The sequence below is a fragment of the Pinus tabuliformis genome, chromosome Q, assembly GCF_031772625.1.
Source record: "Pinus tabuliformis cultivar Carrire ecotype Pingquan chromosome Q, CPIR1, whole genome shotgun sequence".
Taxonomy (NCBI): domain Eukaryota; kingdom Viridiplantae; phylum Streptophyta; class Pinopsida; order Pinales; family Pinaceae; genus Pinus; species Pinus tabuliformis.
The window spans coordinates 330,825,280-330,841,503 of NC_142296.1; the positions used below are offsets into that span (position 1 = coordinate 330,825,280).

At 40.5% G+C, this 16,224-nt stretch overlaps 1 protein-coding gene across 2 annotated transcripts in view; it reads left to right on the forward strand.

Moving 5' to 3' along the window:
* TRE1 (trehalase 1) overlaps positions 1-16,009 on the forward strand; it is a 218,148-nt gene extending 202,139 nt beyond the window's left edge. For both annotated transcript variants that reach the window (XM_089384393.1, XM_089384392.1), the window contains exons 6-11: positions 13,253-13,325; positions 13,636-13,830; positions 13,949-14,036; positions 15,094-15,193; positions 15,283-15,496; positions 15,616-16,009. In XM_089384393.1, coding sequence (XP_089240519.1) covers positions 13,253-13,325; positions 13,636-13,830; positions 13,949-14,036; positions 15,094-15,193; positions 15,283-15,496; positions 15,616-15,702 — 757 coding nt within the window. In that variant the 3' untranslated portion in view covers positions 15,703-16,009. The remainder of the gene's footprint in view (positions 1-13,252; positions 13,326-13,635; positions 13,831-13,948; positions 14,037-15,093; positions 15,194-15,282; positions 15,497-15,615) is intronic.
* Positions 16,010-16,224: the final 215 nt, after the last annotated feature.

Consider the following 16,224-nt stretch of genomic DNA (forward strand, 5'->3'; position numbering starts at 1 on the left):
GAAATGGGTCCCCTGGTCACTGGTGAGGCTTTGGGGGCACCCAAATTGGGTGTTGATATTCTCAAAAATGATTCTGGTGGCAATGTCTGCAGTGCAATCTTTGAATGTTGCTGCCTTAGGTCATCTGGTAAGGTACTTTGTGGCGGTGATAATATATCTGGTGTGGGAGTGGTGTGCCGATGGGTTAATAGGTCCTACAAAGTTGATTGGCCATTTCTCAAAAGCCTGTAGTGCTCGTAATATTTGCAAAGGCAGTTCATCCCAGTGTGATGACTTTCCAACCCTTTGGCAAATGTCACACCTCTTGGCGCATTCCTTTGCATCTTGGAAAACTGTGGGCCACCAAACTCCCACCTGCAACACTTTCCTTGCGGTGGCCTTCCCCCCAACATGCCTACATGCAACTCCTGAATGACACTCCCACAATACATCCTGTTTCTCATGATCAAGAACACATCTTTGCAATATCTGATCAAGTTCCAACTTGTACAACTGTCCTGTGATCAACTGGTAATCTGTAGTGCGAACCACCATGCGCCTTCGCTGTGTCGTTGTGTAGCACTTTGGGCATTTACCTGTGGCTAGAAATACTGCAATATCCTCCAAGTAGTCTGGTATGGCTTCGACTCGAAACAGGTCAACATCTGGTAGTTGATCATTTATTGATCCTCCAATTTCGCTTGACTCTAACCGAGAAGGGTGATCGGGGCCTACGTTCAGTCTGCCTGGCTTGATAATTACTTCAAATGTGAACTCTTGGAACAACAGAAGCCATCTTCAAATCCTTCCTTCGAGTATGGACTTATTCACCAAGTATTTCAGGGTAGAATGATCAATGAAGAATTTGAACGGATCCCCCAGGAGATAGTGCCAAAAATTTTGTAGTGAATATACCATCGCAAGCACTTTGCGCTCAGTGGTGGTATAATTCTTTTTTGTCGTGGATAATTTTCTGCTAGCAAAGTAGGGGTGATCAAGATTTCCATCTCCGGGCTAAGCCAGGACAACCCCCAAGGCGATACTCGATGTGGACATGGAATTGCTTGTTCCAATCTAGATAAACTAGGATTGGTGCACTTGCTAGTTTTTCCTTCAGCACATTAAAAACAACTTCACATTCATTTGACCATGTAAACCTTTTAGTTTTCTTCAATAACTTCTCCAGTGGCGCAGTAATTGAAGCATAGTTGCAGATGAACCTCCTATAATATCCTGTGTGACCAAGGGTGGATCTCAGTTGTTTAACAGTTGTTGGCGGCCCCATATTCAAAATCACTGCGACCTTAGTAGGATCAACACATACTCCATCTTTGCAGACTATATGGCCCAGAAGTGTCCCGAAAGGGACAACGAATATGCACTTTTTCAGGTTTAGGGAAATTTGCAGCTGTCTACAATGGTCAAACATCACTCAGAGCAAATTGGAATGCTTCTTTAGCAAACTGTAGATGGTCCAGTCATCCATGTAAACTTCTAGAAACCTGTGAATATAATCCCTGAAAGCAGCAATTACAATTCTTGAGAATACTGCTGGTGCATTCTTGAGTCCAAAAGGCATAACATGGTATGCATAGGATCCCCATTTAGTGGTGAATGTGGTTTTCTTCTTGTCTTCCTCCGCAATCCAGACTTGATGGTAACCAAAGAATCCATCTGTAAACGAGTAAGCTTCGTTTCCTGCCACATTGTCTAGAACTTCGTCACTGAATGGGGTAGGGAAGGGGTCATGAACACAGACATTGTTCAGACTGCGGAAATCCATGCAGACCCGAATTTCTTCAGTGTCCTTTTTCCCTGTATAACAATTGGACTGACCCACTCAGCCTCGTCGATTGGGAATATAAGCCCTGCCGCCAACATTTTATCTATCTCCTTCTTCACTTTCTCTTTGACTCTTAGATTTAGCCTATATGGTTGATGTTTCACTGGCTTTGCATCAGGTTTAAGCACAATCTTCATCTCCCCTAACTCTCCCTTGATCCCCTTAAGCTTCAGGAGATCAAAGATTTCCTTGGTACTTTTCACATCCCAATAATCTCCTATTGAGGCTAGCTTCGAGTTCTCATTAGTGTCGATGTTATATTTCCACAACTTCAAAGGTAGTAATTGCGGACCATTGGTTACAGGCCCATCTTCAACACTCTGTTCCCCCTCAGTTTCCTTGAATGTTAGATGTCTCAATTCCTCCAAGTCATCCTCATCCGGCTCCTGTTCGATCTTTCCACAAGCTACAACTTCATGGAATCTGGATTCATATAGATGCTCAAGGGTGTCCTGGTCTATACATCCCTCTGTCAACTATCCTGCTGTGAGCAGAACTTGTTTAATGGGTTGCAAAGTAGTCGCGATTCATTCATCACTATTGGTAAAGGAAAAATCTCTGATAAATTGAGTTGCCATACAATCCCAATCATCAGTCTGTCTCCTTATCTCTTCCTTTACGTACCATGCCTTCGGAAATGTCCCTAGGGTGTGTATAAATCTATGCACCCATAAGTCCTTTGGAAGCCCTTCCCTGATCCAGTTGGCCTTACAATCTTGTAGGTGTTGCCGAGGGTCGGAGCTCCCCCTGTACTTAATGAAGTTTTGTGGGTAATCCTCTGAATGCCCAAATCTGACTCTCATTGTTATCTTAATCTCCTGCCATTCCTTGAGATGGTTGCGGTGAGATCCCCACCACCTTGTTGGTGTCGCTTGTAAGGTGACATCCAGTAAGGGCACTTTGTGTTCTTCAGAGATAGTTGCATCAACTATATTAAGAAAATCATTAACCAAGTCCATGCCATTGAAAATAGGGAATTCTCGTACCTCAGTACCAACCCAATTGATACGATGGATCGTGGCGCAACTCCTGATTTTGATCTCATACCCTCCTTGTTGCTAGTCATCCCAAGTGGCCTCAGAGCCGACCTCTGCTCTGAATGCTCCTCCATCTGATCGATCCCTTTGCCGTCAGATTGATATAGTCTTCTCTTCTTCTTGCTCTCAGTCGGTACAGCTGATCCAACAACTCAGGTTCTTCCCTGTTATCTGCCGACTCAGTGAACCTTGGTCCTTGGTATGGGTCTAGGGGTTGGATCACTCTAACTCCCTCCACTTCAAATGTCATCAACTCCTTTAGATCAATTATCATGTAATTCTCAAAGGCCCAGTCTATTCCAAGCAATGTCGGATAGGGGTCTTTGTCCCCCATAATGTCTATTACTTCAAAGTCAACATAAGTTTTCACCCCTGCTATGTCAACTTCTACGTCCTCCAACCTTCCAACCAGAAGGATACAATATTGATTTTCCATACGTAGTTGAATTGGAGAAAACACCAACTTCGGCCTTCCCAGGGCTTCCCAAGTTTTTCTTGGTAGGATATTCACATCTGAGCCCAGATCCAACATTGTATCCTTGATCTGGAAGCCCACAATCTGAGCATCAATCCATAACTCCCTTCCCCGTTCTCTTCTTGTTCCTTTGCACCCTCCGAGAGTGTCTCTCAGGTAAGTTGGCAAAAATGACTCCTTCCTCGGCCACTCCATCCTTGAAAGCAGATTTAAGACTTTCCTGCAACTATCCGAGCATTTGATCATCATTCAAAATTTACAAAAATAGTCTGAACCATTCTGCTATGGGTTGAGCATTGGATTGTGGTAGGTTCGGGCTCCTAGCTTTTGAAAATCCTGGCTGTTCTCCTTGGGGTTCACCGCTTAAAGTCAATTTGTTAAAAGTCTCTGCGACTTCTTTGTAGTACCGCTTTTGCTGTTCAGAATCATATGAGCATTTTGGGGAGGCCAGTTTTATGATTCTGGGTTGTTCAGTGGCTCCAACGTCAGCTCCAGTCTTCTTCCCTCCACGGGTGACTATGTTGATGTTTGAGAGGGGAGCTGTCTCCGATAACCTTGGTTTAGCATTGATTAAATTTGCTCCCCTTTGGCAGTTGCGCTCTTCCCATCTAGTGATCAGCTCTAGACAATCTTCCATTGCATGTGTTAACCCTTCACTGAGAGCACCAAGGTCTTCTGGGTAGCGGGCAGTCTCTTGCAACATGCCCCTCCTGATCACAGTTGTAGCAATGAACCAGACCTCTGCGTCTTGTTCTTCCCCCCCTTGTTCCTCTGTCTCCTCGTCCTCAAGGAGTCTCATTGATTCGATAAGCCGTTAGATCCAATCGATCAGCTAAGGCGTCCAACGCTCTACACTGATCAATATGGTGAGTTGGCGAAACACAAAATTCACAAAAAGTGTTGTTTGGAACATTGGAATACTTCTGCAACATTGGACAGAGATGAGGGAGATGCCCATATGTTTTGCATATTTCGCAATACTCGGTTGGTGCTGCATTTTGTTGGTTTGGAAATGCATGAAACTGATTGTGCCCTGTGTATAGACCTTGCATTCTGATATGCGGAACCCCTGCGGTGGGTAAAGATGTGGATGGCCCCGCCAGTGCATAGGGATTGCTCGGGCCTCGCAACCTTACACACTCCGCAGCATGGTGCCCCTTGACAAGGCAGTTGGTACACCATACATGCGGTCGTGCAGGTCGTGCCGGTTGCAATTCCCTTAGCTTCTTTGTCAGATCTGCAATTTGATGCTGCAGACCTAATATAGAGGGGTCATGTGAGGCTGCTCTGCCCCAGTATTCATGTGGGTATCCAGCCATAGCCTCGATTCGAGTCGCCTGCTCTAGGGCGTCTTGCAGAGTATCAATTTTCTACTGAGTCAACGACTTGAGAGTAAGGGTAATAATGTTTTAATGAACCAATCCTATTGATGATTGGAGTCAATTGGGTAGCTCAGCTTGCCAATCGCATCCTTAAACCTCTACATTAGTTCCCAGATAGTTAACCCTTCCCGCTGCTTGATTTTCCATAACTCAGGCAATCCCTGCTGGTTTGGTCTAGGGAAGCTTAAATTCTTGAACAAACTCCTGTTTGACTTCATCTACCATTGGATTTTGTTGTAATGTAGACCATTTGATGAACCATCTCAATGCCCTCTCCCGAAGAGTGGTTTGGAATTCAATCAACTTTGTAGTATCCGGGGTCTGGCGAGCCCTCCAGATGGCTTCGCATAAGTACTAGTATTGCTCTACATCCTCATTCCCTCTTCCAGAGAACTTGGGATATCGAGTAAAGGATCTCGCCATGCTTGATTGACTTTGTGGGAGGAATATAAATCCCTGAGAACTAGGTTGTGATGAACCTTGGAGACCTGTACTACTATTACTATTTTTACTGCTATTGGTACCAGCCTTGTAGGTAGTGTGCACATTGTGAACCTTTATGAATTTGATTAACTTAGACAAAAATTGATCAGGGTTGTGATAAAGTACCAGGGGAAGGTTGGGGAAGATACTACTTGAGCTGCGGGGAGGCAAATCATTACTCATTGGGGACACATCATTTTCAGAAAACAATCTTCTCATGGTGAAGTGCATGTCATCATCCGGGCCTTCCTTGGGGCCTATGAAGCCCATTCCATCTAATGTTCCCATCTCTGCTGGCAGAGTGGGGTCCCTGTGACTTCTCTGACTCACTACTGCTATGGTTGTCTCTACTCTTCCTGATGGGCCAACCTCCACTCTATCTCTATCCCCACTGCTCCACAACTTCAACTGACTTCCTTCTCTTTCTCTCTCCTGGATTTCCTAACACTGTTCCTGCTTGGTATAGCTCTTTCTGTCTTATATCGATCTCCCTTAGAGCTCTCTCCCGCTATTTTTCAGCTATCTGCGTTCTCCTTTGTGCCCTCAAATCTATGGCCCTCCAGAAGTCATTTGCATCCATTTCTTCAATGCTAAGTTGCAGGAAACGCAGGGTAGGAGGCCGTTTCCGTACGGAAACAGAAACGAAACCCTGAAACGCGTGTGGTACGGCCGTGAAACGCGTTTTCGGCCGTACTGGCACATTTCTCGATGCGGAAACGTGGCCAGTATGGCTGGAAATGTGTTTCATGGCCGTACGACGCACGTTTCCACTTGTAACTTGTGTTTTTTTTTTTTTTTTTTTTTTTTTTTTTGTTTTCTAATTTATTATTAGGTTTTCCTAATGACTTCTAGTTGCTTCTAGATGCCTGTCTAAAGTTATAAAAGTGAACTTTTGCCCTAGTGTTGATATGCAGTTCATCAGGAAGTTTGAGGCATATGCAGTTCATGGTAATGTTAAATTCTTAATTTTCATCCTTTTACTTAAATTTTTAACATTACCATGAAATGACTCAGGATGTTTGAGAGTGGTTTTGCCCTCATTGGATTTCATATGGAGAAAGTAGAATTTTAGATCTCACTCAAAATCTAGCAGACTTATCTGTTTTTCAGGATTTCAGGATTGGGGGGATTGCAATGTTTCCATTGGATTTTATCATGTACTAGGGTATGGAACTTGTATTTAATCAAGAGAACCAAGCCCTCTATGCAGGGGAGACTCCCAATAATCAAGAGCATGTAGGGTACTAGGGTATGAAACTTGTATTTAATCAAGAGCACTAAGGTCGTTCGACTATGTAGGAGGAGACTCCCAATCAAGCACAAGACAAGAAATTAGAAATTTCTCGTGGCTGATTTTGGATATTTCTATTTTCATTATGTGATCATTCATGATTAAATGTTATGTAAATTTAGAGACTTATAGATTATGCATTGACAATTGACAATTTTATCATAATGTAATAAATTAGAATGTATCATATATGCTTTATGATTGCACATATTTATTAAATGTCCTAATATATATATATTCGCATTTCCCCGTTTCCAAAATTTGGGGAGGTCGCGTTTCGCATCGATTCCCGTTTCAGAAACTCGTACCCGTTTCCCCGTTTCGTGCAACCTTGCTTCAATGTTTTCATAGCTCCCTGCTAGGTAGCATCCCTCCCTTTAGGTCCTTCCCCTAGTACCAGGCTTTTACGCTGCCATGGGTTGGTTCTAGGACACCAACAAGTTTTCTTCCACCATCAAAACCTTAACCCACATCGAAATTTCCCTTAGTAGTCTTCCCCGTAACCCCGACTTGAACACGACCTCAACCTTAGAGAAGGATCAATGATTTCTGTAGCAAACTCAATAGTATATCCCTCTAATGTGGTCTGCACCCATAAATATACAACTTGCATAAGATTCGTGTCAAGCCGATGTAGCTCAACAAGATCTTCTTAAGTCTAGGTACGGTGAGATCGGTTCTGCCCGTTGGTCTTTTCCTTTATTTGCAATCTTTGCAACTAATTGTAGAGCTATTCTGGGAAATTGCACCAGAAGATCTCGTATTGATCGCTTGTAGGTTTTGTGTATAGGATTTCTTCATTCAGCCGCTTCACACTTTGAGAATGGAGTTGAGCTTGTTGAGAAGCAAACTGATCTACTTGTTCATGCCACTAATCTTGCAGCTCCTTAAAGATCCTCGACACCATATTCCAAACCCCTTTTGAAATTTTCAAGTCCCGACAACGGAACCATTTGTTGGCAGAAAAATAATTGAGACCTCGAGTTCAGGCATAGGGGCCAACAAAGGCTCTGTCGTAGTCTAGCACAACGCTGACATTTTCACCTTATTCAGGATGAATAAGGCGTCTCACCTGAGGCGTGTCGTGACCTTAGTTAGTTAAGGGGCTGGAATCCAGTGTCGGAATGAACCACATGGAGGTTATCAATACCCAATAAACTCTGAACTATAACAGTTAGAGACCCAACCATAATAGATCAAGTGCACATAGAGAAGTAATATCACACAGGTACAAGCATATTAAAATTTTGAAAAAGCCACATAAGACCATACACAAAGGTACTCATGTATCCCTGTAATCTCTTCTTCTATTAAATCCCACAACATTACAACATTTCATCTGGCTCGAAGGCCTCATAGACATAACAAGAAAACTAACATGATAGAGCAATACATAAACAAGATAATAAGGAATAGAGTGGGCTCGAACAGCTCCGCAACAACATTTCAATATACTCTCCGTTTCCCTCCTCTCTTGACTTTCCCCTTGACCTTCTTAAACCCTGTGCTCGCTTGGACTGCTACATCTCCCTCGGATGCTTTGCCCTTTTCCTCTTTCGAATGCCTCTGTTGCTCAGTTGCATCTGCTTCCTCGGTTGTCGATGTTCCTCCCAACTCAGCTATGACTGCCTATGTCTGGGTTTCTCTGGCCATCCTTCTGCAACTGCTGGTCTTTGTCGGGTCCCTTCTTCTTCTCCAACTGTCTCCTTCGCTACTTTCCAACGGTTATCTCTGGGCAAAATATGGTCAGCCTCCAAATCTGTCAAACTTGGTTCTCAAAATGAGGGACCCAACAATATCATAAAGGATAATAATAATATTGATGATTAAGTTGAGATTGAACTATTAGGATTGATTAATGATAAGTTAAGTGATTTTCATTCAACTATACTTGATTACCAATTGATGCAAGGTGATTTACTATTTTTGGAAAGTCATACTTGATATGCGAGTTATGACTTTCTATTTTTAGAAAGTCACTCCAAAATTGTCAGAAATGAGATTTTATTTAAGGAAATTCATCTCTGAGCTGCCAATTTTCAATACACTCAACCTAATTTCAGCTCTCTGTTCTCCTCAACAACCTTCACTTCACTCAGCCCATGCAACACTTGTCTTCTGCTCATTTTGACCACTCTCCATCGACTTCTCTTCTCTCATCCTGCATACAGTCTACACAATCAACAACTCTCGACCTTCATGCTCCTCATGCTCTCTTAGCGTTTCTTTGCAACACATACTCACACAGAGCACTCCTTGCTCACTGAGCAATGTCCATTCATCTCTCAATAATGTTGCAGACCCCTCATTTGCACTATTGCAATCTTGTGTTTTGTTCAACTGATACAGAGGGATCGATACTGGAACTTCTATGCATCACTCTACAATCTGCCCAAGAGTATACCTAAATATGGATTGCCATTTTGCTGTTGTGTCCTTTTACTCAATTACTGTAGTTGCATTAATCAGAGAATGGGATTTGTTGTGTTTTGCCATGCTGAGAATTGAACCACATATGTTGGTTTGAAATGTTGATACAACCAATACTTATGCGATGGATCTGGAAACAAATTCTACACTCAAAGAACCCCTTAATTAAATTCCGCTGTTCAATCACGGAACACTAGTAAGACTCTCCATTGTAGCTCTTTAAGGCTCATAGGGCTCAAGATGTACTTCAACATGGCTCTCCGAGCTTGGTTTGTACTTCAAACTCCTAAGGCCATTTTTCTCATTGAATTCTTCGTGGCGTGAGGAACACTCAGGTATGACTTGTTCTTTTCGGCCTTGGCAATTCATTAATTCTCTATGTAAATTGTGGCCCTCTCAGCCTTAATTCTCTATTCTGTCTCACCATCACTATAATAGAATTAATTTAAGGGAATGAGCTTCTGCAGCACGCCATTAGAGATCATAAATTCTTGTATGACTCTCCTTGCTTGTAACTCTTTCACTGTACAAATGTTGTGCTCTGAGATGGTTCATCATTCTGTGGATAGAGCTTCATTATGTGTTCTGCAAATCGTGGTCCTCACGGCCTTGTCTCCTTGTCGAAGCCATTAATTGTAGTTTTGCCATATTCAGAACAACGTCGACCCCTTTAATCTAGCCCCCTTTATGCATGTGATCAGGTGATGTAATCACAGGGCAACAATTGTCGACACTTATATTACTTGGCCGCCCTGGCTCCTTCAATACACAGCTCTTTAGTGTAGGTGACCAAGTGTTGAGACCACGGGCCAAAGGTAGAGGTGCTTAAATCTTCTTCTGCTCAGGACTTGCACACCCTTAGCACTTTGGCACTTTTTCATATATATATATATATATATGTCCACAGGCTAGAACCAACAACTTAACCACAAAAGGGCTTAACTTGACAACAGAGGTCAAGAGTCGGGGGTTGGCCCACCTTTTTGCTGTGTGCTTTCACTTGCCCTCCAACTAACCTGGAGGTTGGAGTAGCCCAAGATACCTGACTTTGGGCCATTTATTTGTTTTGGGCCCAAAAACACTTTAACGGGAAAACACCACCAAACAAATTGGCATAGTCTACGACGGAGTGCCACATCATCATGCTGATGTCACTATTCGGCCAATCAGACACTGCCATGTGTCCTCTCTCTACTTGTCTATGCTGTCACATGTCTTTGTCGCCGGTGCTGGGTCCCACACAGGTCGAGAGTAAGAGGTTAGGGCATCGATCAAACCATTGCTTCCTGCAGCGATGACCGATAGGTCGGTGGCTTGACTAGGTCAGGGGTCAGGGGCATTTTCTGTTGTCCCACTACCATCCACCAAATTTGGGGAAATGCCACAATACTGCCAAGTTTGGATAACATTAAAGGTATCACCAAATTTGGCCCTGAACCTTGACCTCTCATCCTGCAACTTTGACCTTCAATAACTTTTAATCCTGGAGGCCTTTATCAGAGTTCCACACACAGTTTGAAAGGTCTTTCCGAGCATTATCCAACTGTGCTACTTCCAGGAACATCTGAGATAATATGCCAAGGCAGAAATTCCCTCAAAGCTTGGGCCATCTAATCACCATAGTTATAAGGCTTTATAGGTTCTTCACTTAATCTGCTACTATGATGGTTCTCTATTGAAGACTCCAACTACCAGATCTCTGATCATTTCCCTTGGCACGATCATCTTCCCATGCACATCACCGACATGCTATCATCAATGCCAAGTTGCCAACACACTACCATCAGGTTGACATCAATGGGAACATGAATCTTGACTGCAAATCTAACAATGCCAACATGAATCTACCTGTCTCCAATCAGCCCAAGTTGGACCCACCACCATACTCATTAATGTAGTTTTAACTTCAACAAGGTGACACAACATGATGAAGTTTGAGGCATAACTTGTGTCAGCAACTTTGAGCAACTCCATTTTGGAGTATTTCCGATTTATTGCTTGAGATTGGTGGTGAATTTTATAATCTCCCTAGCCTGCCCTATGACCTCCGTAATCCATTCTGTTGTTGCCTCAATCTCTTCTAAAATCAGATTCAGATTGTGGACAATGCAAGTAGTCCAAAATATGTGATTATATCTATTCTTAACAATTAAGTCTGCAACTTTGCAAACAGGTACATTATCTATGATATCTTGCACCCTATTTTTTGGCCCTATTTGTTCAATAGCAACAATTAAAATTTCAGCAATGAATTTACTATCCTTTACCTCACCCGAACAATCATTTGCTTTGATGAACACGATTACTTTTGGTGATGATGCAATGACATTAATCAATGACTTATGCCTTGTATCAGTCCAACCATCTGAGATATGGAAAGCTTTGTGCTATCCCATGAGTTACGAATTGGTTATAAAACATCATCAAGAAGATGCCTCTCTTTCTTTAGCAAAATTGTTCTGCTTTTTTCATAGTTTGGCCCCTTGTAACCTTGAGGGGCTGTGTTAATCACTCTCACCAAATTCTGACAATATGGGGATCGAACTACATTAAAAAGGATGCCACAAGCAAAGATGACCCTTGCCACTCTCGAGTCAGCCTCTTCTCTACCTTGATTATCAAGTATTGTTAACAATCTATTGTCTTTAACTAGATTTGATGACTTGGATAACTCTTCTTCTACTGCTAGTGCCCTGCTCTTTCTTGCTTCGTGAACAATCCTTGGCACAATGCTAGCACCTGTGACCCAACTGAGGATTGCTAGTGCCACCTATGCCGATTTTGCTTCATTGATCCTTCAACCTTTGAGCATCATCTTGCTCTCTCTTGAATGTACCCCTCACCTCTGGATTTCTGCTATGTGTTCACACTTCAATATGCTTTATCTCTTCATGCAAACTGTGAGCCTTCACTCTTTTGTAAGGGCCCTTGAAGGTGCTATCAATTTTGCATAAATTGCACTTCCATTCCCATGTACCACGAGAACCCATTTGCTTGACTTTGGTAACATACCTCCACAAATGATACTATTCTTGCTTTTGTGGTGCACCTTTTTAAAACAAATGCATATATACATCTGTTTATATTAATGCCTAAGAGACCTATTTTAGCCAAAAAAATATGGAGCTGGAAGCCTTTGCAATTTCTCTAATGGGGAATTGTTCCTAGTTAGCAATTTGTGTGAGTGAATATAATAGAAACAATAAAAGTGAAAAAGATAACCAACTTGGAACATTCCCAGGACAATATTTAAAGTTTTGAACGTTCTCAGTATAATGGTATGAGGCCAATATCTGAATTAATTGAAGATTGTACTGTGATGGACTTAATTTTGAGTCTCAAAACATATCTACATGACAATTTGATAAGCAGGGTACACACTTACCATGGCAGAAAGCCGCTTAAAGATATACAAAACCTTGTCTAACCATGACTAAAATAAGTTGGCAGACAGAAAGCAATCTGAATTTCATGGAAGCTACGCTATTAGAATTTAGAAATTCCACTCCAAGTAGTTGGAAACACGTCTCTGTATTTTTTAAGCATTTCCTTGTACAAACACCTCTGAAACATAACTGAAATGTTTCAGTGGCATTTCAGACTTTTGAAACAATGTATCGGTCTTTTCGCCAGGCATCTCAACTGTTATCAACTGGTTTTTCAACCATTGTGGTTATTTCTGCTGAGGTTTTGGTCACTAAAATTGAAAAAAAAGCATTAGAAAAGACTTAAAAAGGATGCTAACGCTAATTTCTTACAAATCAATTTATAAATTGAGAGTTAGGACTCTTTTAATGTTAACTGTCTTTTTTGGCTTTATTTCCAAATTTGAAATTTATGAATGGTATTCTGAAAGTGTTATGCCCCCTGGTTTCTTTTTCATATGTGTGTGTGTATCTGAGAGAGAGACATATCTTAGCCATATTGTCTCTTGATTTTTTCGAAAAATTTCTTGATATTGTATTTGTATTTGTTCCCATATCTGCATTCTTGTAACTTAGAATGGAAGCTAATCTAGTGATATAAAAGAGGCACATGGATGCAACATTGCCTAATAGTCATTCCAACCAATAACAACTGTTTAAATCAATTTTTTTTTGCATATAAAGGTTATGCTATAAAAACTGCTATATTTTATTGTCTCTAGAAATATTGTTTGATTGGTTGTATTGGAAAGATTATGTTTTCCAAAGATTCAAAACTATACCTCTCGCATTTTTTCCATGTTTTTGAATTTATATATGAAGACTTCATATTGGCTTTATGCTAAGCTTGTTAAATTATCATTGAATATGATCTCAACTTGGTGATATTAATCTTTTTGTTTGGCAGTGATAGGAAGAATCTTACAACATTGCATACAACTTCTATTATACCTGTAGATCTGAATGTTTTTTTATTACAGGTAAGCTTTCTCCAGCACAAGGCTTTCCATTTTGAAGCTATTATGAAAAAGATTTATGGCAAACAAACAGAAGGTAGAATAGCAGACATTTTATTCATTTATGACAATGATAAGAAATATTTAGCTTGAAGGCAAAGAGAATCTTCATCATTACCTTTCTAATTTCGTGCTCCAACTTCTTCATAGCTTTAGTCCTCTCTACAGGATATTTTGGATTTACATGCTCAGGTGGTGTATAGAATTCTTATTTGAGATTCATGTGTTGAAGATCGGCCTGTCATAGTTACTCATCACCTTTTTTCTCTTGTAGATGGAACTGAATATAGAGTTCTTTGCAAAAACTCTTGGTGAAAGTTCTATTGCCAAAACTTTCATTAAAGCTTCTAATGCTAGGCATATTGCAATTGACACAATCCTATGGAATGATGAGATGGGCCAGTGGCTTGATTATTGGCTGGATCCACTCAAGTGCGAACACATTCAAGTAAATGATCAGCAGGAAGAGGTTTGTATGGTGAATATGTTAAGATCATGGAGGGCTACGTGGATGATTTTAGTGTATTGTTTTATGTTTTATGTTTTGCAATTTGCATTGCTCAAGTTTCACAAACTTATACTTGCAGGAAATTTACCTTTGGGATGCAAGCAATCAAAACAAGAACATTTATTCTTCCAACTTTTTCCCATTATGGGTAGAAGCTTTTCATTCAGGTTCTCCTTCTGTCTGTCTCTGTTACTTGTATGAACATGCACAAATCAGTCCAATTTTGTCTGCAAAACTTATACACTGGTAGTCCATATCACATATAGACTCGTGTTCACCCCTTTCAGGAACATGAATTTACTCAAGTTCTCAATGGCGTATATAAATTTCAAACATAGCTGCTTTTCATAGTCATTTACGTAAGAATTTACGAGATACTTCTGATTCCAGGTTCTCTATTATATGTCAAATTTGATTCTTTCCTTTGCGCAATGTCAAGAAGAAATAAAATAACTAACAATTTTTTTTAGTTTTTAATTTCGAAGTAATTTTTTTTTAAATCTTTCACAAAAGATTCTGACATCAGCATATTGGATGCCACTCAACCTACACTACTGTTGGCTATATGGTATATCGGGTCCAACATTTGACATTCAAATGATCTTACACCTTTTGTGCATTTGCTAAATATGACTATGATTACACAGGTAGAATTTGTCACGTCGAATATCTGTTAGTCCAACAGTGGAATTTTAACTTGTCATAAGCAATTACTAGGATAGGTTCTTAAGAAAGTGGTGGTTAAGTTCACCATTTTTTTTAGGGGAGAAATGCATCATATATTACGTCGTGGAACAAATAATTACATCAAGGAGCATAGAACAAATAGTTGCATGATAGGGCTGGGAGACTTACAACGTACAAACAACTGGAGAACGAGGAAATATCTGCCATAAAAAGGAAAAAAATGTATGCATATGGGCTTGTGCTCCAAGAGGAATGGACAAAACGTCTCGAGGGAAGACACTAACTTGACTTTGACAAGCAAAGCCAACTGCTACTTAGAAAGCCTTGATTCCCCTAGGCTAGGGGGATGATATCTCGTTAAAATCAGCGTTACTCCAGTGTTTCCACGGAAAACCAATTGTAGTCTACCAATTTGTTTGCTATACAGAGTTGCAGCTGTCCAAAATTCTTTACTTTTAAATTTTACTCTTTATTTTAGTAATTTTCTTGATTGGTTTGAGGCATGTCTTCTGATATTTAGAAGTCATAATTTTGAAGATGCTACTAGAGTGGAAAAGGTGATTCATAAATTTCGAAGCTCAGGGCTTCTTCAGCCAGCAGGAATCTCAACGTCATTGTTGAATACAGGGCAACAATGGTTAGTATTTTGTCCAGATTTCACTGCATATTAATAAATGTCATCAGTCATAAATACCTCACTTTAGCTTTTTAATTATTTATCTACAGGGACTTCCCGAATGGATGGGCTCCATCACAGCATATTATTAGTGAGGGCATAGCAAAACATGAATCTAGAGAAGGAAAACTACTAGCAGAAGACATAGCCCGTAGGTGGCTTAGGACCAATTATGAAACCTTCAAAATTACAGGACAGATGCATGAAAAATATGATGTAGAAGCTTGTGGGAAAATTGGAGGTGGTGGGGAATATACAACCCAGGTATATTGCTAATGGTCCCATTCCTATAAATTGAATGAATTGAGTTCCTTGTCGTATATTTTTATTCCATATGTTTTTATTTGCCATTCTCATTTTTGTACCTAATGATGTTGCTGCAGACGGGTTTTGGCTGGTCAAATGGTGTGGTCCTGGCTCTGCTTGAAGAGTTTGGCTGGCCTACAAATATGCCTATTGATTGTAAATAATTAGTAATTTCATCATTCTCACATTGATAGGAACACATGTAAATCACAAAGCTGACAAAATGATAGTGTTTGCACTCCCACTTTATATCTACACTGAAGGTACTCTTTTAGTACCATTGACCTACCTTTGATAATTTTTTAGACATTAATAAAAGTATCGTATCACAATGATACAGATATGGAGAAATTGGAAATTTTATCATCTTGTTGGCAGATGACAAACATGTACGTATGTATCTTTCTATTAGGCTGAGATGGATATTGTATTTGAACCAGAATTTAATGCATATTGATATTGACTTTTTTATGGTGGCCAAGGATGATATGCAGGGAGAACCTTATTATAATTGTTGCAGCATATGGCCCTCATTGAGTTCTATATGCTAATGACAACACTTGGTGGACAGCATAGGGCCACTTAAATGCATAAATTTCTGCTGTTTAAAAAATAATAATAGTAATAGATCATATGCTTTTAAATCTAGTGTCCATCGATCGTCATATTCATTTCACTCTAATGAA